General features: G+C 33.8%; 3 protein-coding genes across 3 annotated transcripts; 2 read left to right on the forward strand and 1 right to left on the reverse strand.

Annotated features, from left to right (window-relative positions):
* Positions 1–720: 720 nt before the first annotated feature.
* Positions 721–1743, reverse strand: LOC138384468 (olfactory receptor 5T3-like). Its single transcript, XM_069469973.1, has one exon. It carries the CDS (start codon positions 1741–1743, stop codon positions 721–723), a length of 1023 nt encoding a protein of 340 aa, XP_069326074.1.
* An 11980-nt stretch (positions 1744–13723) lies between these two features.
* LOC138384959 (olfactory receptor 5T2-like) lies at positions 13724–14813 on the forward strand. Its single transcript, XM_069470600.1, is given in 2 exon segments — positions 13724–13798; positions 13800–14813. Coding segments are annotated over 2 exon segments (1089 nt in total).
* Positions 14814–19767: 4954 nt separating this feature from the next.
* Positions 19768–20766, forward strand: LOC138384960 (olfactory receptor 8J2-like). The gene has a single exon (XM_069470601.1). It carries the CDS (start codon positions 19768–19770, stop codon positions 20764–20766), a length of 999 nt encoding a protein of 332 aa, XP_069326702.1.
* The last annotated feature ends 2926 nt before the right edge of the window (positions 20767–23692 follow it).

Raw genomic sequence — 23692 nt, forward strand, 5'->3', positions numbered from 1 at the left:
GTGTGTGTGTGTATACATGCACACATGCATTAATTTCTTTTCTAGGCTGTAGTTTTGTTTCCCGAGCCCTAAGAACATTCTCAGTAAATGTTAACATCTAGTATCAATATATTGTTGGTACTTTCAGAACAGATGAAATCAATTTTTGTGGTTGAAAAGTAGCAAGTAAAGAATTTAATAGTGGAAGAAAAATTTGTGATGTGGAAATAAACACAATAAAAGGCATATCAGAAGCTTGGATGGATCTCAGCATATAAGGGCACATTTAGGGAGAATAAGGTAGTATTTGGAATTTTTTTCTTAGGGATTCTAAAATGGAGAAGTAACTCCATAATGAATGATGAAGACATTCTATGAGCAATATGTACATATATCAACAAGAGGATCCTGAGGACATAGTCTCTAGTTATGAGGTTCTAACCTTCTAGAAAGTAAAAATCAGTTACACAACTACTAGCACGAGCAATACACTTATGTCAAAGAATATTTGATATGGATCTCTATGAACGAGATAATCAGCATATAGGTGATACAATTTTTCTAAATTTGAAAAGTGCTAGATTGGTGGACTAATTAATGCTTTATTTGGAAATGTTCTAGAATATATAAGCACTACTAACTAAAATGAAGATATTTTCTTCTCTAGTTCATCAGCATAGAGATATGAACTGACACTCAACATTTTTTTCAATTTTACTCAATTCTAAAAATACACTTTAATTATGAACCAATTTCTCTCAAAAGTCTTTTCATGGCCTCTTTTACATCTTTGTTCCTCAAACTGTAGATGATAGGATTCAGCATGGGAATCACAATGGTGTAAAATATCGACACTATCATGTCATGGTCCGAAGCATAGCTGGAACTTGGTCTCATATAACTGAAGAGGATTGTCCCATGATAAATTGTCACTCCAGTTAGGTGAGAGCCACATGTAGAGAACACTTTTTGCCTCCCTTCAGCAGAATGCATTTTCAGAATTGCCAATACAATGAAACCATAGGAGATCAGAACAATTAGGATAGTCACTATTTCAATGAAACCCACAAAGTAGAAGAGAAGAAGCTGGTTCGTGTGAGTGTCAGAACAGGAAATAGCGAGAAGAGGAGGGATATCACAAAAGACATGTCTAATTTCATTGGATCCACAGAAGGAGAGGCTAAAAGTAGCCACTGTATGTATAGCAGCATGTGAAATTCCACCAACATAGGAGGCAATGATGAGTGGTATATAGACTCTGGGTGACATGTTCACTGCATACAAGAGAGGGTTGTAGATGGCTACAAAGCGATCATAAGCCATTGCTGCCAACAGAAAGCATTCTGTGGTCCCTAAAGTAACAAACAGGAGCATCTGTGTTGCACATCCAAGAAATGAAATGGCTTTATTCTCTGCCAGGAAATTGACCAGCATTTTGGGGGTGACAACTGTAGAATAGCAGGCATCCAAGACTGATAAAACGCTCAGAAAGTAGTACATGGGGTTATGAAGCCGGGAATCTCCAATGACCAATACAACTAGTCCCAAATTTCCTATTAGAGTAAAAAGATAGATTGCTAAAAACAATAAAAATAAGAAGACCTGTAGCTCAAAATCGTCTGTGAAGCCCATCAATATAAACATGGTAACTTCAGTCTTGTTCTTCAAATAAAGTGTGTATGTAACCAAATCTGATGACGACCCCTCCATTTCAGTTTTTATTGATTGATTATAAAAGAAATATTCTGTGAAAATAGAGTCCATCCAATTATATACTTGTTCGTTTCTTAAGGCATAACGATTCCCTTGTTAGTAATAGGATAGGCAGGGTTAAAGAAGTTGGACTCAAGTGGATGAATTTTACTGGATAAGGAAAAGGAAGAAATCCTTTCATTCATTTCTTGGCTACATTTATCACGTTAAAAAATCCTTCCAGTTAAAGTGGTTTTGTTTTCCAATTAACTTTCAATTGAATTTTCTACCACTTGTTCTCATATGACATCATCTTAAAATTCAAAAAGATGAATGAATAGAGGAATATTTAAATTTGAAGATGTTATAGTGGAAGGCACACAGCTGAGTACTAGTCCTATATTTGCTACAAAGTACATGAATTGTCTTTCCTTAATGTTCACAATTTTTAAAATTGAAGTAACCACACTTACATCATAGTTAAATTTAAATGTGGAAAGCAATTTTAAAATTATTTAATTTAAATTTTTTCAGATGACTAAAAAATGGTATGTTAGACTTGCATTTCAACTTTTTGCTTGGAACAGCCTTTCCAAACAAAATCATTTTATCTCCTTTCTTCTAGTAATTATCCTGTTTCATTTTGGGGGTTTATTTTTTTTCTCTGAAATACATATCACCTGATTGTCAAGTTTTGGGATTCTGTAACTTATTTACCATAACTATTTTTCAAATTTTAACTTAATAACAATATGAGTTGTATCTCAATTCTTACACTTATTATATTTACAAAGTCCATCAGATATATCTTAAGACATATTTCTGTTAAAAATAAATCATGGCCATTCTTTTAGTATATTATATTTGTTTTTGGAGCTTCTAAAATAACTATGAAATAAATCGCACCAACAATAACCACTAAACTTCCTTATAAAATTTTTTGCTAAAAGAATAAAATCATGATATTTGTCACAAGGCAGTATTTGATTTCTGGACTTTTTTCCCTAATGTTGTCATTCTGTTTCTCATTAGCAAATATAAAGAAAAAATACTGCATGACCAAAAATAAATAAATAATAAAAACAAAATAAAGTTAAAGAGGCACTTGTATCCATATTAAAAGCCTTATTTATGAAAACACAATTCAGTACTGAATGCGCTAAATTTTGGGGGCAGATTTCAGCATGGAGACTTTTTTTTTCTTTCAGCATGTCATATACCAAATGGTTTTAAAAGGAATAAAAACTCTGGGGTATGTAGGTCCAGGCTGAATTCAGTGATTTACAAATGATTTATATTCATGATGTAACACAGGATAAAGTTTTGCCCTATTGAGATGACCATACATCAGGAAGAGAATAAACAAATAAGATTAAAACTTTTAGAAAGAGAAGAGAGCTATGTGTCTATTTTCTCTCACAAATGTTCTCACAGATCCAAGAGGAAGATTTTTTTCTAATACATAGAATGTATAGGTTCATAACTGTTGGGCTACAAAATGGAACAAAAATCCTCATCTTATTCTCAGAAAATTCCTAATGCAAAGAAATACAATCCACTTAAGTTTCAACATGTGTGCAAACCCAGACAACTTACATATTACTTATTAGAACATAACACACAAATACACACACACTCACATACACCTTATATTAATGAGTGATTTTGCTTTAATTGTAATATTAATAAAATAGCTTATAAAGTCATCCATAAGTAGTGTAAATATGTATTTATATATTTTGGATTATCACAAAAAATACATTTCTGTTTTAAAAATTACCAGTCTCTCTCATTTTCTCATACTTTGCTTTTTGCACAGTAACACACACACTCTCTCTCTCTCTGTCATAAAATAATCAAAGGAATATATACAAAATATTTACTGAAGAAAGTCAAGGACAAATAGGAATTAGGCAGATAGAAAGAAGTATGATTAAAGGAAATAAATATGCAAATGAAATTTTTAATGTGCTAATAGTCTACTAAAGGAATCCATTAGAAACTATATGCTGCCTGCCATATACATGAGAAATGTCAGCTACATTACAATTCTAACCTTTGCTTCCATAAGTTATCTGAAGCAAGGCAATTGTAAAAGATTAAGAATTTTATTTGGACTCTAAAACCCTATATTAAAATTTCACATTTGGCTCCCAGTGACAGTGTGAGCTTCTCCTTTCAAACCGAACAATTACTAAGATTGACCAAAATTTTCACACATAACTTGTTCAACTACATAAACGTGATGATTGCAAAGTGACTTTTTATGAGATGCATTAAAATACATTTTAGTAAATTACATTTTTATTAGATGTGAAGAATGAATACACATGAAATGTGACTTCTAACTTTTATTTTTATAACAAAATTAATAAACCCCAAACCAGAAGGTATTTTTTTTAAGTTTTAATATATTTGTTACATGACACTATATTTATACACACACACACACACACACACACACACCTATCTATGTATGAGGGCTATCCAGAAACTATGGTTATGTGGTTACATGCCTGGATACTTTCTGGACAGCCTCATGTGAGTGTGTGTGTATGTATGTGTGTGTGCACCAAAATACTCTTTTATTAAAATCAAACCCAGTGACTCTCAATATTCTCTTGTATAAGAAATTTAGAAGTTCTGACACTGTATTTTGCCTGTGGGCTTGTCAATAAAATGATAGTATGTTTATTTAAATTTCCCTGATGCTCTTATCAAGATAACTTTCTAGTAAACCTTGATGTCTCTGATCTTGACTGTAAAACAAGAAAGTGGTTTATCAATGAAGTATATTTTGTTCCAAATCATGTCCCATTAGAGCATTTTCGGCTCCACTATGGAAAGTGCAGACATGATAGAGAAAAAGTATAAGGTTTAGCCACTTCATCCAAGCTGTGCTTCATTTCTGTTAACGAATATTTAAGGACATTAGAAATGGTGACATTTACATATAGCTGATCTCACATAAGAGATACAGGCAAAAAATACAAAAGCATACATACTGAAATTTTAACTAGAGCATGATCAATCTATAAGACTAAAATAAAAATCAGTTCCTCAACTCTCATGGCTAAAATCATACAGTATCAGATGTCCGTGACAACAATATTACAAATACTAAGGTCATGAAGAGGGAAAGTTGTAATAGCAGCTATCACATGTTATTAAGCCACTACAGTGGCTTAGAAATTTTATGTACATTACTTTATTTAACCTACATAATCACCTGCAAAAAAGATGCAACATCCGTTTATTCTTAAGAAAACGGAGACCCAGTTAGATATATAACTTCACCAAGGTCGCATAGTTACTGGAAAAGTCAGGAATCAAGGCTAGTTTTCTGTTACTCGACACTCTATGCTATTCCTATTTGACCCTATTACAACCTCATTATGATATGCCATAATTCTGGAAAAGTTATCCCCTAGAAACTGTATAAGATAGCATCTTTGTGTAGCTGAATTATTTAAAGATATTAAGCTTAGCATATGAAATTTAAAAAACCCAACAACTGAAGTTGCTTATAAAAAATTACCTAGCTCATAAAATAAATTTAAAATTTGTAAACCTACAACAGAAAACAAAACGAAAAAAAATGAACCCAAAGTGAAATATATCTAATGACTGGTTGAAAGTCAATTTTCTCTCCATCTAATAGTTTTTCCAATTTTTAAGCATAGTCTCTTAATTCTACTGGTCCTCTTCTGATTATTACCCTTCATCAAGAAAAGAACATATTTTTAACTTACAGCTCTATTGATCAAAATATATAGAGAATCTGTCCTATTTTCCCTGTTATGTTTTCTGGAAAGCATGTGATTCTATTTGCAATACAACTTTTGAGTTTAATAAAATCCTCTCTTATATTTAAATATCAAGGCATATATTTTCAAATTTAATATAGCTTCCATAATATTTTGGAAGTGATAGAAAGTCTTTCCTCTTACCTGTGCAAATAAACTGCTCACTCAGTTAGGTACATAATAAATATTATGCATTTGGATTCTTATACTGGCTTTTCAAGCTCTTCAAATCCACAGGGATGCCCCAAAGAGGAAACACACTAAATTTTTTCTGGGACAAAATCAAGTTTTTTTTTTAATAGTAAACAAGTGAATGTTCTGGAGTAATGAACTACATGATGAAAATGATTACACGAAGGAAATTTGCCCTCTGGTTAAAAAAATATATCCCTCAATGCAAAAGAAATCTAATGATGCAGGACACGGCCCTAACTCTGAAGCTAAGTAGCTATGTAACATTAGGATGATAAATTCTCTAAAATCAAGTTTTTCTCTTCCTGGGAATGTAACTTATGAATTCTCTAGAAATTCTATAAACATGTACTTAATATAATAATATAAAAGTATAACTTATGACAAAATTTATAATCTTCAATAAAATTTGCTTATTTAACTTTAAAGTGCTACACTTTTAAGTGGTATGAAAACTAGATTTAAGTTGATTGAGAGTTTAATAGAGGAGATAAGATATAAATATATGAATAGGAGGGAGAGATGGAGCAGTATACAGAAAATAATATTTTATATAGTCAAAAATTAGAATATTAGAGCTCTGGCAGTGATAAAGTTCACACTTTTTGGGTTGTATAGGGCTTTGCCTTGGAGATTTCATACACATATAGACTATTACCCGGCTATGTACATAAGACAGTCTTAGAAAAATTATGGAAAATACATAGACACCTTGGCTCCACACCCACAGAATGTAAGTTAGTAGATAGGGAATACTGGTTATGGAATATGAATGCAAAAAAAAAAAAAAAGAAAGAAAAAAAAAGTTTACTATCAATCTATTAATTAACTGAAATACTAAACCAATCTATAGATTTGATTCAATTCCAATTAAAATTAAACAAATATTTTTTGCATAAATTGAGAAGTTGATTCTATGATTTGTATGAAAAAGCAAAGAAACTAAGAGAAACAAACAATTTTGAAAAAGAAGAATGAATTTGGTATATTCACATCATCTGATTTCAGGATTTACCTCAAAGTTAAAATAATCAGGAGAGTGAGGTATTGGTAAAAGACCCCTCAAGCAATGGAACGGAGTGAAACTTTCAGCAACAGATTCACACTTACACAGTCAATTGATTTCTGAGATAGCAGAGGGGAATCTTTGTTGTCTGCTCATCTTTAAAAGTGAGTTGCTGAAAGAATTCTCAGTGTCACTTTACATCACTTCATTCACATAGTGGTTCTAATGCCCCCTCATAGAGCTACAGGCTATACCCTCTTTAAAATATGTCTAAGCCCAGCAATATCATATTTGATCCTTTTCTTTGGCTTTGCCTCTCTTCATGGGATTTATTTTGTTTTGTTTTTTTGAGACAGAGTCTCATTCTGTTGCCCGGGCTAGAGTGCCGTGGCGTCAGCCTAGCTCACAGCAACCTCAAACTCCTGGGCTCAAGCAATCCTACTGCCTCAGCCTTCTGAGTAGCTGGGACTACAGGCATGTGCCACCATGCCCGGCTAATTTGTTTTGTATATATTTTTAGTTGTCCAGCTAATTTCTTTGTATTTTTAGTAGAGACGTGGTCTCACCCTTGCTCAGTCTGGTCTCAAACTCCTGAGCTCAAACCATCCATCCGCCTCGGCCTCCCAGAATGCTAGGATTACAGGCGTGAGCCACCGTGCCTGGCCGCCTTCATGTGGTTTATAAGCACTGAAATAAGTTTCTGTTTCTGCCCAATATATATGCCCTCAAAATTAATTTTAAATATATATATGTGTACATGAATTACTATGAAAATCATCTTGTGACACCACACTCAATATGCTTACTGCAAAATGAGAAATTGTTTGCTACATCTATTGTTTTCAACTCATCTGCCCTTCTGGAGTATCTGGAGAATTAAAGCAGAGCAAAAATTCTGTTGGGCCTCCTTAGTCTACAAATGTAAATTTCTCTATTTAGATTCTATGCACACACACATATATATACACACATAATACAGAAATTCCCCCTGATCCACGGAGGATACTTTCCAAGACCCCCAGTGGGTATTCAAAACTGCAAATAGTACTGCTCAACTGACCTGGAGGCATATCTGCAGGGGATGGCTTATGGGGGTGTTTCATAGGCACAGGATGTGGACACGGGGCTACTCAGTTGGTCTGGGGAAATGCCTACAACATGTGGTCAATCATTATCTTACAAGATGATTGGCCTGTTTCTATTGACCTATCTTGGCTGGGCTTAATCACAAGCATCCTCATCATTTCATCCAGTTGATTGCAATAGACATCCGTGGTAATCGACTGACCAGGTTTCATGAAACTGTAGTGGATAATACCAGTACTAGACCACCAAACAGACACCATTTGCCCTTTTTGATGGATATTCAGTTTTGGACTGTGTTTTGGCATTTCATTTTTATCCAACCATTGTGCTGAATGCTTGTGATTGTCAAAAAGAATCCATTTTCATCACATGTAACAATACAGTGTAGAAATGGTTCACCTTTATGTCGTGACAAAAAAGCAAGGCAAGCTTCCAGATGATTTCTCTTCTGATGCTCATTTGATTCATGTGGAACCCATCTATCCAGCTTCTTTACCTTGCCCATTTGTTTCAAATGGTCCAGTATTGTTGGAATAGTAACATCAAACCTTGCTGCTAATTCATGCATAGATTAAGATGGATTTGCTTCCACTACAGCTCATTATCAACCTTGGTCTCAGGTCACCCACGTAGCTCATTTTCAAGATTAAAATCACCAGAATGGAAATTCTCAAACCATCCATGTATTGTGCATTCATTAGCCACAACCTTCCCAGACACTCCGTTGATATTTTGAGCTGTCTGTGCTGCATTGGTTCCCCTACAGAACTCATGATCGAAAATAACATGAATTTTTGATTTACTCATGGTTTCACAAAAATTGCTCTAAATAAAGTTTGAAAGATAATCACAAGCCAAAATGTGCATTTGAAAGAATGAGGATGTACCTTCATAATAAAAATAAAACAAAAAGTGTCAAAATGAAATGTCTGCAATATCAGCCATCAAACATAATACTTAAGGAAATTGGACATTTCATATTTAGTAACCTAATACAATAAAGGTTACTTGAACATGAGCACTGTGATGCCACAGCAGTGGATCAGTAACCAAGATGGCGACTAAGTGAGGAATGGGTGGGTAATGTCTACAGTGTGGATAAATAGGACAAAGGGATGATTTACATCTGGGAGGGACAGAAATTTCACCATGCTGCTCAGAACAGCACACAATCTAAAACTTATGAATATTTTTTCTGGAATTTTCCATTTAATTTTTTAAATGTAGTTGACCAGGGATAAATAAAAGCTCAGAGAGGAAAACTATGGATAAGGGCAGAGTACTGTATTATATATATATATATATACACACACACACACATATATACACACACACATATTACTTGTCTTCATGATATGTAGATATATAGATATGATATAGAGATATATGTATATTACCACTTCATCTGAGTAAGATATAGAGTAGAATTCTGAAATCATAAAATCTCTTCACTTATGAAGTCCTACAGAATTTTAAACTTTTTATGTGTCCTCCACATGTTTATGGCATTTTTGTAGTTTTCTTATCACTTTGGGCATTAATCTTCTCAATAAGGTTGATACTTTTCCATTTTTCACTTCTAACACAGTGCTTTGTAATTTGAACAGAATATAAATATAGTGAATTTGGATCACTGTAAGTAAATCCATTTGCTACATTCTGAAATAAATATATTGTGATTTTACATTATTATAGTTTACCCTTTTTGCTGACCGATTATAATATAAAATAGCTTATATTGCCAGTATGAGAAAACTGGGCCTCAGAGATATTAATTTCTAACCCAATGTCAGAGCTATGACATAAGTTTATGTCTCATATCTTTATTTTTTTTATATTCTTTTTTTTTTATTTCAGCTTATTATGGGGGGTACAAAAGTTCAGGTTACATATGTTGCCCATGTACCGCCTATCCCCCCACGTCAGAGCTCCAGGCGTGTCCATTGTTATCTAGTGTTAAATCATATATCTTTTCTAAGGCATCATTTTTTGTGTTTTTTTATTATTATAAGAAATTTAACATAAGAACTACCTTCTCAACAAAATTTTATATGTAAACTATAGTATTAAACATACACACAATGTTGTTCAGCAGATCTTTGGAGCTCTTTACCTTGCATAACTACGAATTTGTACCTACTGAATATAAACTCCCAGTACCTCTCTCTCAAGACCGTGGCAGCCACCATTCTATTTTCTAAGCATTTAGAGCACTATAGGTACCTCAAATAAGTGGAATCATGTAGCACTTGTCATTCTGTGTTTATTCCACTTCACATAAAGTCTTCCAGTTTTGACCATATTAACACATATGCCAGAGTCTTTTCTCTTTTTAAAATTGAATAAGCTTTCATTTGTATATACTACATTTTCTTTTTCCGTTAATCTATCAGTGCACATTTAGATTGTTTCCACACTAGTTCATTGTGAATAATGCTGCAATGAACATGGGACTACATACACCTCTTTGAAATCCTGATTTCAATTACTTTGAATAAATTCTCAGACACGGAATTGCTGGATTGTACGGTAGTTCTATTGCCAACATTTTGATGAACATCCATTCTATTTTCTATTATGACAGCACTGTTTAACATTCCCAACAACAGTGTACAATGGCTACAATTTCTCCATAATCTTGCCAACACTTATTTTTTGTTTTTTTGATAATGACCATCCCAACAGGTGTCTGATAATATCTCAATGTGGTTTTGATTTGCAGTTATTGAAATCTCCCAACGTAATCTTCAGATTCAATGCAATTCCTGAAAAATCCCAATGTCAGATTTTTCAGAAATAGAAAAATAATCCTAAAAATTATATATAAACACAAAAGACTCAAAATATCCAAAGGAACAAAGAGAGAAAGACCAAAGCTGGAGTCATCACACTTTTTAAAAAAAAAAAATTTTTTAATTCTTATTTCAGCATATTGTGGGGGTACAAAAGTTTAGGTTACGTATATTGCCCTTGCCCCCCAACCCCCCCAAGTTAGAGCTTCAAACGTGTCCATGCCCTAGACAGTGGGCATCGCACTCATTATGTATGTATGCATCCATCCCCTCCCCCACCCACATCTGCCCAACACCCAATCAATGTTATTCCTAGATGTGCTCTTAGGTAATGATCAGTGAAACCAATTTGATGGTGAGTGCATGTGATGCTTATTTTTCCATTCTTGGGATACTTCACTCAGTAGAATGGGTTCCAACTCTATATAGCACCTCTTGTATTTTCATGGAAAGAGTTGGAACCCATCACACTTTTTGATTTCAAATACATTACAAAGCTACAGTAATTAAAAGGTAAGATAATGGCATAAAGACAGACATACAGAGCAACAGATCAGAATAGACAGATCAGAAACAATCCCAAGTATATGGTCAACTGATCTTCCACACAATGTTGCCAAGAATACATAATGGAGAAAAGATAGTTCTTTCAACAAATAGTGCTGGAAAAACAGAATATGCCTATGAAAATTAAGTAAATTGGACCCTTGCTTTATACCATATGGAAAAACCAAATCAAAATGCATTAAAGGTTTACACATGAAACCCAAACTACAATTCCTAGAAGAAAACATGAGGGAAAAGCTTCAGGACCTGGACTTGGTGTGACTTCTTGGATACAACACCAAAAGCCAAGCAACAAAAACAAAATTAGACAAGTGGGACTATATCAAACTAAAGAAGCTTCTGCATAGTAAAGAAAATGATCAGCAAAGTGAAAAGACAACCTAAAGAATAGGAGAAAATATTTGCAAATTATATATCTAATAAGGGATTAATGCCAAATATATATGAGAAACTCCTAAACTAGATAGCAATAATTATCACCATCATCATCATCTGATTTAAAAATGGACAAATAACTTGAATAGATTTTTCTCCAAAGAAAACATACAAATGGCCAACAGGTGTATGAAAACATGTTCAACACCACTAATCATCAGAGAAATATAAATCTAAAGCATTTAAAAATCACAGTCCAAAGAACTCTATTCATTCAGGAAATAGCAGCATGTAGTTATTTCCGGGAATCATTTACTTTTTTATTGTTAAGTAAATCATTATGTCGCTATTTCAAACCAGAAAATAATTGGGGCACATTCCCTTTGGGACATCTCCTGTGGATTTCATCAAATCAACACTTGATTAAGGAGATATAAATAATCTAAATTAGCCATAGTCATTGTGTACTTAACCTGCATTTGCTGTTCCATAGGTAAGAGAAAATTTCGGATGATTGTAGAATATTTTAGGAGCTAAAAACTAAATTGTTAAGGAACTACTATGTTATTTTGTACTAAACATTTTAGCTACTAGCCACCAAGAACTAAATACTTCAGTTCTGGCCTATTACACGTGTGAATCAAATGTATTCATCAAAATCTGATTTTTTCAGAGCTCTTCCTAAAAATTTAAAACCAAAACTTACTAGAAAACAAGAAAAAATAGAAAATATTGAACTTCTATTTGTAGAGGTAAATAAGAATGTTCCTAATAGAGTGTATGCTTTTATTTTTCTGATGGATGAAGACAGTTCAAAGTAAGAATAATCATGAATATATCAATTGAGGACATGAAAAGAGTGGCATATTCAACCACCTAGGTCTTATATTTTGAAAAAATAAAAAAAAACAATAATTCTTTTAAATACATATCTAGCTATATAATCTAGTAATCACTTCAAATTATTACTTAATTTATAATGCATCTCTCATTTTCATGGTTTAAAAATATTCAAATATATCCAGGGTTATGTTTTACTATATTTTTATTTTCCTGGGTTTGGAGGTGGGTGTAGTTTTTCAGTTACAGATTGAAATGATGCTATAATACGAGGCGATGAAAAAAAGGTTAAAAGTGCATGCACAATGAGAGAGACCTGGGACTGAATCTTGGCTCTGGAAATTATGAGGTATGAAAGTTTCTATGAAGGTGAAATAATGTGCACAAAAAAGTCGATTCCTGCAGCAAATGCTCAATAAATGGCTATCATTTCTCTCCTTTTTTGGCAAACTTAGTGTTTCATAAGTAAACCCATCATATTTAGAGTTTTATGCTTTCTATTAAAATTGTATTTACAGAAATAGATATACATTAATTTTAAAACTCAATCCTATAGTATTAAATCATCACGAATCATAGTTTTCTTTATAATTCTGAAACTTTTGAATATGTGCTAATAATATTGACTTACTTTTTGCCCAGTATAATTTTGCTTCAGCATCTAGTAGAATATCTGTCTCAAGAGAAATTTAGCTGAAGCATCTTGTTTGCCCCAAACAAAATCAAGCCAACTGTGATGTGGAAAAGGAATTGCGGTGATTTTTATGTGTATTTTTGGTATCAAATAATAACATAATTCACAAATCTTCTGTATTCTCCGAAGGATAATTCAGAGACATAAAGAGTAGGCAGAGGAAAAAAAATCATAATCAAAATATGTTTCATTGGATTGAATCTTGATAGAATACTCTGTAGCAACAACCTACTTCAGAACATTCTATAATTAAAGTTAAATATTTAATTTTATTAACATAATTTTTTACTACAATATTTACTCCAGTCTTGTAAAATAACTATTAATGCCCTCATTCTGGAGGTAAGAAGATAAGTGTATACAGCAAATTATTTTGCACAATTGCCAAAAGATCTATAATTCTGACATCGTATTCGAATGTTCTTTCCCCTGATATAGTGTCTCATGTGTTTGGATGCCAGAACAAATTTTTCTTATAAACACTTACTTTGTGTTTTAATGTTATTTAATATGAAAATAGCTAATAGAAATAAGTGGTAAATTAACCAGTAGACCTGATGGTTTTAAAACAGCATAAATTCAGCCACTGAGTGAATGAATACTCAGTTGTTTCATCTGATTTTGCAGTGAGTGGCATGAACACTCCATGCACTATCTTGTTACTGTCTTCTTACCCTCTACTGGAAAATTATGCATGGGCAAAAATATACTGTACAGTATATATAAGGGCACAGTTTACATTCCCTTGAGTCACAGTTTTGTTCACTCTTTTTTGTAGTAAAATGAACCATAATTTTATGAATATCTTCAAGTTTGTCCCATGAGATTTCAACATAATGAATGCCACTGAAGTCACCATATTTGTACTGAAGGGTTTTACAGATAATCTTGAACTGCAGATCATCTTCTTCTTCCTGTTTCTAGCAATCTACCTCTTTACTCTCATGGGAAATTTAGGACTGATTGTATTGGTCATTGGGGATTCCCAACTCCACAGCCCCATGTACTATTTTCTAAGTGTTTTGTCTTCCGTGGATGCCTGCTATTCCTCAGTAATTACCCCAAATATGTTAGTAGATTTCATGTCAAAGAACAAAGTCATTTCATTCCGTGGATGTGCAGCACAGATGTTTCTTGCTGTTACTTTAGGGACCACAGAATGTTTTCTCTTGGCGGCAATGGCTTATGATCGCTATGTAGCCATCTACAACCCTCTCCTGTATGCAGTGAGCATGTCACCCAGAGTCTACGTGCCACTCATCATTGCTTCCTATGTTGGTGGAATTCTGCATGCTACATTACACACGGTGGCCACTTTTAGCCTCTCCTTCTGTGGGTCCAATGAAATTAGACATGTCTTTTGTGATATCCCTCCTCTCCTTGCTCTTTCATGTTCCGATACTCACACGAACCAGCTTCTACTCTTCTACTTTGCTGGCTCTATTGAGATAGTCACTATCTTGATTGTCTTGATCTCCTATGGTTTCATCCTGTTGGCCATTCTGAGGGTGCACTCTGCTGAAGCAAAACGAAAAGTGTTTTCTACATGCGGCTCTCACCTAACTGGAGTGTCTATTTTTCATGGTACAGTTCTCTTCATGTATGTGAGACCAAGTTCCAGCTACGCTTTGGAACATGACATGATAGTGTCGATATTTTACACCATTGTGATTCCCATGCTGAATCCTATCATCTACAGCTTGAGGAACAAAGATGTAAAAAAAGCCATGAAAAAAGTGTTTGGGAAAAAGCAGATTATCAATAAAGTATATTTTTCACACTGAAAATTAACTTCAAAAATGTTGGGAGTATATTCTGTACCTTAATATCAAGAGGATATAATGAAATGTTTCATTTATTAATGTATTTCTATTGTTTCTTGGACATTTTAAAATAAAGATCTTAGACAACCTTCTACCAATGCTCTTATTACATGTAGAAAAATCTGTATCATCCATTTGCTTTTCACTATGTTTATACTGATATATGAATATGCACATTGTATATGTATATATACACACATATATTTACATATTCATATATATAGGTGCTAATACTGATTGATGTACACAAAAATGCACACACCCAGACATATATATGTAATCTTTAAAATTCTGCATATTCTTTTCTTTTGCCTCCATGTAGCTAAAATTGTATAGGCTTGCATAGTTACAATTATAAATCATTTCATAGCTATATCTGACTAGCTTGATCAACCACCACTTAATCCAGGTAAAAACCACTGCTTGCAAGCAATTTGCTCCTTCCTTAGGTCTATGCATTTGCAGCAATCTAATCATGCCCTGTGGCTCAGATACTGCAGATAATGTGTTCCAATTCCCAAGTGTTATTCCTGTGTTCATTTGTGAGAATCTATTTCTCCCCCTTTTCCTATATCATCGAGGGCATGGATGTACAACCCATTCTTTAATTCCTCACAGAATATAGAGACTAGGCATTAGTGAAGATTATACTTAAACTCAATAATAACAAAAGAAAATCGCAATTGAAAGATTAATGTAAAATTTGCTGGCAGATTTGGCTCTTCCTTGAATTAAGCCCCCATCCATGTTTTTATGGGATTCTCTGCAGGACTGGCCCCTAATCAGCCTTTGGCTCTGTGTTGTTTGACCATTCTTTGATGTTCTTATGGATGCCACTATTCCTTATTGCTCAAATCCAAGAACGAAGGTACAGATAAGCATCTGTATTCTGCTCATGCTTAGCCCTGCTTCCAACAGACCTCATTTTCATTGCAAAGATATGTCTCCTTCAAAGATAAGTTAAAGTGATCATGCTTTCCCTACCCTTCTTCATCTTTATTTATTACTTTTAAATTACGATTTTGTGAAACCGTTCTCTTCCTCAAAGTTTCCCTATGTTAATTACAGTAGGATGATATCCCTAGAACAGAGTACAACCAAAGGATATTTCCTAAAATGGGATTAATAAGTTTAAATAACACCTCATAGTGCAAATATAGAGCTTCTGCCACCACAATATATATTCACAATATGTCTGGATTTGTTTTCTCCCACATGGAGACTTTCCCCTCTGAAATCACATGGCTCCTTCCTTCAAACGTCAAAACTAACTTATGATCATAGATGTCCACTATCTGTGCATACACAAACCATGTGAGTTTCTGTGTGTGTGTTTGTGTGTGTGTGGGGGGGTGGGTGTGTAAAATTCAGAGTGGACGAAATCTTTAAACACACCTGAAAATCACAAGGGCTGACATTTATTTTCTTTATAGCCATTCGTGTGTTGAATCTATGTTCTATGTCTTTTGGTTTTTATGGTATATACGCCAGAACTTGCTTCTGATACAGAATGTAGGGTTTACATTCAGTTCTATTCCCAATATTCACATTAAAATTGACCACTCGGTGCAGAATTCTATACTTTCTAACTGTTGGATTATCTTCATCCCAGGGGGAACAGCAGCACTTCCCAGCTACCGTAAAAATTAAACTAAAAACAAAAAATCAGAGGGAATAATTGCATTTATTTATTATTCAATGTGATCATTTAAGTGAGTCCCTAGGCAGTCTCCATACTTTTACTCTTTGGGTGAAATTTTCAGTGGAATCTTAGCTAATGAGAATTCAATTTGTCCTATTTTCTCTAGGGAATCAGATTTTTATCTGGGAAATATGGTTGTCATGTTTGGGGGCTGGAACCTAGAAACAAACATATTCAGTGTGAAGGTTTTCAGAGACTTCTGACACTTGTAAAATTCTGCAGCAGGCTTCATGCAGCAGCCTTGGGAATGGGTCTTAGCAGATCTCTCGGAACAGGTAGGTTACACCAAATATTTCACGTAATACTAAGTCTAAATGTGAGGACCAAGTATCTTTGAAGCTTTATCGATTTAAATCCTACTCAGTACTGAACTGATATCTGATCTGGTCTTCTTTTCCAAGTGACTCAAATCTCTGCCCACTGATTGCTTAGTGGAAATAATAGTGATACAACATAACCAATAGTACTTAGAATCCCTGTTGATAAGTTAAACTGAGCATTTATACAAAATAATGAATAGTAATTACAGGTAGTATATTACACCTTAATATGAAGAGTGATTTTTTTTTCTGTGCCTTAAAACTGACATGTTTTAGAGGGGACTCTACACCAGATAGGAAGTTTCTTAAGTGTTGCTGATGTATATGATACTATGTTTCCAGGAAAGACTTACAAAATTACTTGAAGTCAATAAAAACATGTTTTTTTTGTTGTTGTTGCTCTTGATTTTTACATTGTCTAGGGTGAAAATTCCTAGGATGAAAAGATTTCCTGGTGTCAACAGTTAGTCTCTGGGGGACACTGAGAGATCATGGTGAGATTCAGTGTTTGTCCCAAACACAATCCATGTCTCAACAAGTTTAAGACAAATTCTACAGTTAGAAACCAATGAAATATAGTCTTGAAAACATCTCAGAAGCTATTTAAGAGTTAATTGGCAATATGATTTCTCATCCAAATGGTGACACTTTTGAAAGTGAAATGGAGAATTGAAATGATTAACATTATATATGTTATATATATGTGCATATATATATTTTTAAAATTTTTATTTGCTAAGATTCATTTTATTGGTAGACATATAAATATTTCTATTCAAAAACTAATTTAAAAAATGTAGAAAATTATAATAGCTCTTAACAGGAACAAATGCTAACTCAAACAAGATTCTTATTTTTAAAAAGACAGGAGAAAATGGGCTCATCTACAGAAACCATATGCTAGTGGCATATACTTACTGAAATAAAAAGCAACACTAGCTATACCCTCAGTCATACTTCAGTAGAGAAAGGCATTATTAATAGGGAAGAATATTAAACATTCGCAAATACTGTCCCTTCCCAAATCTAATTGCACAAATTCACAGTAGAAATCAATAATTGGTGTTGTTGATATCCTTTTTTGTTGTTAAAGAATAAGTTTATGGAATATAAATGTCAGAATGAATAATGCACGAATTGGTTTTTGTGTGGCAACCAGAGAGAAAATATTTGATCAAAGTAAGTATTGTCACAATCTTTTCCATCATAATCTTACCTGCTCATAAAATATGCAGTTCTTTTTAGGTGTAGTGGTAGGAGACAAGAGCTGAAGGATGGCTGGTGCCACACAATTGGATCAGCTCATCAGACTCATATTTAATGTATTGAATAAACCATCTTTACATTATAACAGACACTGAAGATTTACTAGATAATCTGGTTGCAGAAGCATGTTTTGTTTTGTAAATGTTTAGTTAGAGATTGTGTCTCCCATTTTTTTTAATATGCAAAATTATAATTCATTTGCCATTTCTGTTTCAACTATAAAGGCTCTCAGTAAGGTGGAATGAGTTACTGGGACTTAAATAAGAACCCACATTAAAAATCATTCACAATAACTACAGGTAACATGCATTTTACATTCACTTGGTACCAGGCTCTGTGCAAATAAACCTATATTATGCATGATCTCATTTAATTTGCACAACGTAAAACTGCAAACACTTTGTAAAAATCACATAGCTAGTAATTGGTAGACTAACACCAACCAACTAAACAAACACAAAAATAAAATCACACAAAACAAAATCATAAAACTCATAGTTTTATGAAGTTTAGCTCATACCATTAACCAGTCTTACATAGCCTCTTTGAGTAACTTCAGCCCATGGAGCCTCAACTCTCTTATCAGACACGAAAATAATTATTGCCTATCTATATTGTAGAGCACTCCTGCAGAGTAAGGAGATAATTAATTCTGGGCATATACTACTTGCTAAATAAATATTAGCACTCTCCCCCACTCATTTCTCAATACAAGTATATCAAAGTATATCAAACATTAACACATAAAAATGGTAAGTAATATTTTTTTTTAAATCAAAACAAGCCTTAAACAATTTAATGGGAAGAAGTATTTGCTGGAATGGGAAGGGAAAGAATGGATGGCAGAACAAAATAGCAGAGAAAAGTCTAAGTAACTAGAAGTCAAATGTTAGGACAGGACTGGCTTATTTGGCAGAAGAAAGTAAATATGATGAAGTGAATAGAATTCAGAGTTTCAGAACGACACTAAGAAGAAAGTCTTGAGGTGTAAGACTGTTTTCTGGGAATCTGAAGCAAAATGGTGTGGTAGAAATTGATAAAAAAAAAAAAAATCAGGGAACTGAAAGTGCTTCTCCCAGAAATATTAAAACCCTCAAAGATGATTGATGACGTGGTATGGGCTGGAGAGGACACCTGGGGAAGCTAAGAAAAAGGTAACTGGAGATCACTCTGGCCCATCAACTTCTTAAGGCCACTCTCTTAATTCATTGGAAACACACACACAGGTGTGCATGCACATATAAATACATATATTCATCCAATATATACATTAACATATTTTATTATACATGAATATAAAGCATAGTGATGCATAATACCAACACATATAATAATATTTAATAAATACATATTCATTTAATATAAACAATATCAAACAGAAAAATAAGTAAATTAATAGCTTGCCAAACAGTTGTAAGATCCTTAGTTATCTCTAGTGAGTCTATATTTCCTGGAATTTGTGAAAAGATGGAGAGAAAAACAAGATCTGAAGCTTAAGGGTTTGTCAACCAAATAAATCGGTTTTAAATGAAACATTTAACAACCTAGCATCTAACAGGAAAAGCAATTTTATCATCTATTAATGTCTTTCCATTTTGCACATTAAAAGATGAATGCAACAAAATAAATGGCTTCAAGAAATCTCACCTGGGTGGCTGAGTTCATTCTCATGGGAGTCTCAGACCAGCCGGAGCTCCAGATGCCCCTCTTCTTTGTTTTCCTGGTGATCTACGGGCTGACCGTGGTGGGGAACCTGAGCATCATCACCCTCACCAGGGTTGACTCCCAGCTTCAATCCCCCATGTACTATTTCCTCCGGCACTTGGCCATCATCAACCTTAGCAATTCCACCGTCATTGCCCCTAAAATGCTGGTGAACTTCTGGGTTACCAAGAAAAGCATATCTTACTACGGCTGTGCAGCCCAGCTGGGTGGATTCTTAGTGTTCATCGTGGCCGAGATTTTCATGCTGGCGGCCATGGCCTACGACCGCTACGTGGCCATCTGCCACCCTCTGCTCTACACGGTGATGGTCTCCCCGCGGCTCTGCCGCCTGCTGGTGTCCCTCACCTACCTCCAGAGTCTGGTCACAGCCCTGACCGTCTCTTCCTGCGTGTTCTCGGTGTCATTCTGCTCTTCCAACGTCGTCAACCATTTTTACTGCGATGACGTCCCTTTGTTAGCATTGTCCTGTTCCGATACCTACATTCCGGAAACCGCAGTGTTTACCTTCTCGGGGACCAATTTGTTTTTCTCCATGATTATTGTTCTAACATCCTACTGCAGAATTGTCCTTGCCATTGTGAGGATACGGTCCTCAGAGGGACGGCAGAAGGCCTTTTCCACGTGTGCTTCTCACCTGATGGCCGTCGTCGTGTTCTACGGCACTCTCCTCTTCATGTATTTGCAACCCAGGACCAGCCACTCCCTGGACACGGACAAAGTGGCCTCAGTCTTCTACACCCTGGTGATTCCGATGCTGAACCCCCTCATTTACAGCCTGAGGAACAGGGACGTGAAGAATGCGCTGAAGAGATTTCTGAATAACACACCAGTAGCTCAAACTAATGTAAATTTAAAACTAAAACTGTCTTCATTGTTAATAGTAGTTTTCATTTCCTCCTGAAAACACTGCTGTTAAAAGGAGTAACAATACAGGGGTAGAAACTCCATTAATTTCTGTGGGAAAAAAATATTAATTGTTGTTATCTCAACCTCACATATCCAAACAAAAAATGTTTGTAAGTCATAAATGATAATTTGAAAGAAGAACATTTTAGAGATAAAATGTAGGTTAATAAAGGATTTCTATATTTTTTATTTTATAAGCTACTTTTATTTACTTATTTTTAATTTCAAAGTATTACGGGGTACAAATGTTTTAGGTTACATGGATTACTTTTATTATAATGCTTGAGTCAGGGTTAAAAGTGTGCCGGTCACCCGGATAGTGTTCATTGTACCCCTTAGGTAGGTTTTTGCTCATCTCCTCCTTCCCCCTCCCCCAGCTTGGTTTCCATTGAGATTTACTTATGTCTATATACATATGTGCTCATTGGTTAGCTCCAATTTAATACTGAGTACATGTGGTGTTTGCTTTTCCATACTTTAGATACTTCACTTAGGATAATGGTCTCCAGTTCCATATGACAAAGCCCAACAGTGGGTGGTGGAGGTGTGTGGGACCAATTCTTGGTAGCTGGTCAAGACTCAGATCATTCTCCTAGCAACAGATATCTTGTTCTACTATTAAAATTTGCATTTTTAATTTTCGCAGCATTTTATCCATCAAATTCTCAACTTTTGTGGAAGCAGTTTTATCTTGTACCTAAAAATATATTTGTACCACAGAAAAAGTTCACATGAAAATAAAACATGGAAAAATAGGCTAAAATTTTTTAAAAAGGGCTTCTCCTTTTTGATCCTTCTCACTTGTTGTGTGTACATAAAGCAAAATGTTGATGTTTAGCCAAAGAAGATATATAATTATTTTTTCCATCTCATATTAAAATTGTTTTATAGAGTTAATTGTCTTTGTTATGAAACCATAATATCAAAAATGCTTCTTTCAGCATTTTCTTTCAGTGTGATTGGAAATGAAATGTTATTAAGCAAACAAACAAAAAAAGACTTTGTTACCAATTCTCAAGAGCCCACCTGACCAAAAAATAAAAGTTAACAGTTTTTATGAACCATATGTCTGTACATGTGAATGTACACTAACATATAATAAAAAATATTTAAGTGAAGAACAAATAATGTTTTAAATAAAAGTAATAATAACATTATAATCATTAGTTATTAAATCACATGTGATACCTTTTTGTTTTGTTTGATCTTGATTAGCAGTTTTATGAACCTATCAGTTACTTTATTAGAATTCTCAAAATTTTCATTTAGTTCATTCACTTAAAGTTTTCAGAAATCTGTGTTGAAGAGCACTGGTTAGGGTCTTTTCTATAAAAGGCAGTTTGGGACTATAGATGATCATAAATGCTTTTAGAGAAAAATTCAAAGCAATAATTGTGGGTGACAAAATCTTATAATAGTCATGATTAAAAACCCAATGAAAGCCTTTTAAAATATCAACCAAAATCATAATTGTCAGCATCACATCAGGCCCTCAGACTTTTATATATTTCAGAATACTCATATAAATAACATATCCATACAAATATAATTTTAAAGATTAAACATAACCAAAGTTATAACCTATAACATCTTCAATTTTTATGAATTTGTATAAATATTGAAACATTTATGTCAATAATTTTGCATAAATACAACTAAAAGAAGATCTAACATCACTTTATATTATTTGATAATATTTTCCATGGAATTTACCAAATAAACCTAATCATTTAATATCTGTACAAGATGAGAGATATGTTCTTTGATTCTCTCTCCAGGGGCCAAACTGGAAAATCTTAAAGTTAATTCTAGGTCAAAAAGACTTAGTTTAGAATTTTGATCCTTAGAAAGCCTACCAGAGGTGTGAAAATGTTTATCATACCAGATCGAAGCAGAATCACAGGTCACTGTGAAGTAATAGTCACTCATTTAACCAAAGTAATAATCAAGAGTCTTTAAAAGCATTACAAAAAACACTGATGTAAACCATTTCAAAGCTCAATTTTCTTTAAGTAATCAAAAACCTAATAAAGACAACACAGGAAATTTAGCATGATAAAATGTAAATTCTTTATCTTTTGGACAGTCACCAAAAAGGTAAAGTAAAACCTCTTCAGTGTGGGGCCTATTCACATGGCTGAACTTTATTTACCTGATAGGTATTCTAATGAAGGCTGTGAACCAAAATTTTGATCAAATCTGCAGTTCCTGTAGCAATTTAATATTAAAAAAAATGCTTTCCCTCTCTTTTTTGTCCTTGTTTTAAAGTGTTAAATGAATTTAGGGTTAAATTGTTAACCTTGGTTAAATTGTTTACATTTTACCTAGAACTGACTAAACTGAAAAAGAAATTTCCAAGTAGCTTTGAATTTATCTTTTGTTTCCCAGTCTGGCTTGCTTGACTAGTCAAATGAAGATGGGAAAGAATTTTATTAGTTTTCTCTACATTTTTTTTTTAGAATTATTATTTTTTTTTTAGCCTCTGCATGGCAGACAAAGCAAAATTTTTATCATGGACAGAGATACCTTATCTTATTGCTCTGAGCTTAAGATTTTGACCTGTTTTATCTGACAGCCTTTCATAAACTTTTATTTAGTTCTTTTTTTTATTTAAAGTTTAATATGGAATATATATGCAATAAATGCTGTCTTAACCATATTTTTTCTTCATGTATTACACACCAGTTAAATCCAAGTACCCATTATACTAGCCATACTGATCTATAGGAAATGAGAGTTACTGTTTTGTGATGGGCATATACACAACAAAAAATCAAAACCAACTGCCTAATGACACTTAAAGTCTATCTCGGATTTCTGTTAAAATATGGTATCTATCTATCCACTGTCAATGGAAAGCAAGCCAAACTGTAAAATAATTTTAAGAGGTTTATTCTGAGCCAAATTTGAGGACCATGACC

The sequence above is a fragment of the Eulemur rufifrons genome, chromosome 6, assembly GCF_041146395.1.
Source record: "Eulemur rufifrons isolate Redbay chromosome 6, OSU_ERuf_1, whole genome shotgun sequence".
NCBI classification, from domain to species: Eukaryota; Metazoa; Chordata; class Mammalia; order Primates; family Lemuridae; genus Eulemur; species Eulemur rufifrons.

Coding starts and splice junctions, on each gene's coding strand:
- LOC138384468 (XM_069469973.1), bottom strand. CDS start 1,743: ATGGACTCTATTTTCACAGAATATTTCTTTTATAATCAATCAATAAAA.
- LOC138384960 (XM_069470601.1), top strand. CDS start 19,768: ATGGCTTCAAGAAATCTCACCTGGGTGGCTGAGTTCATTCTCATGGGA.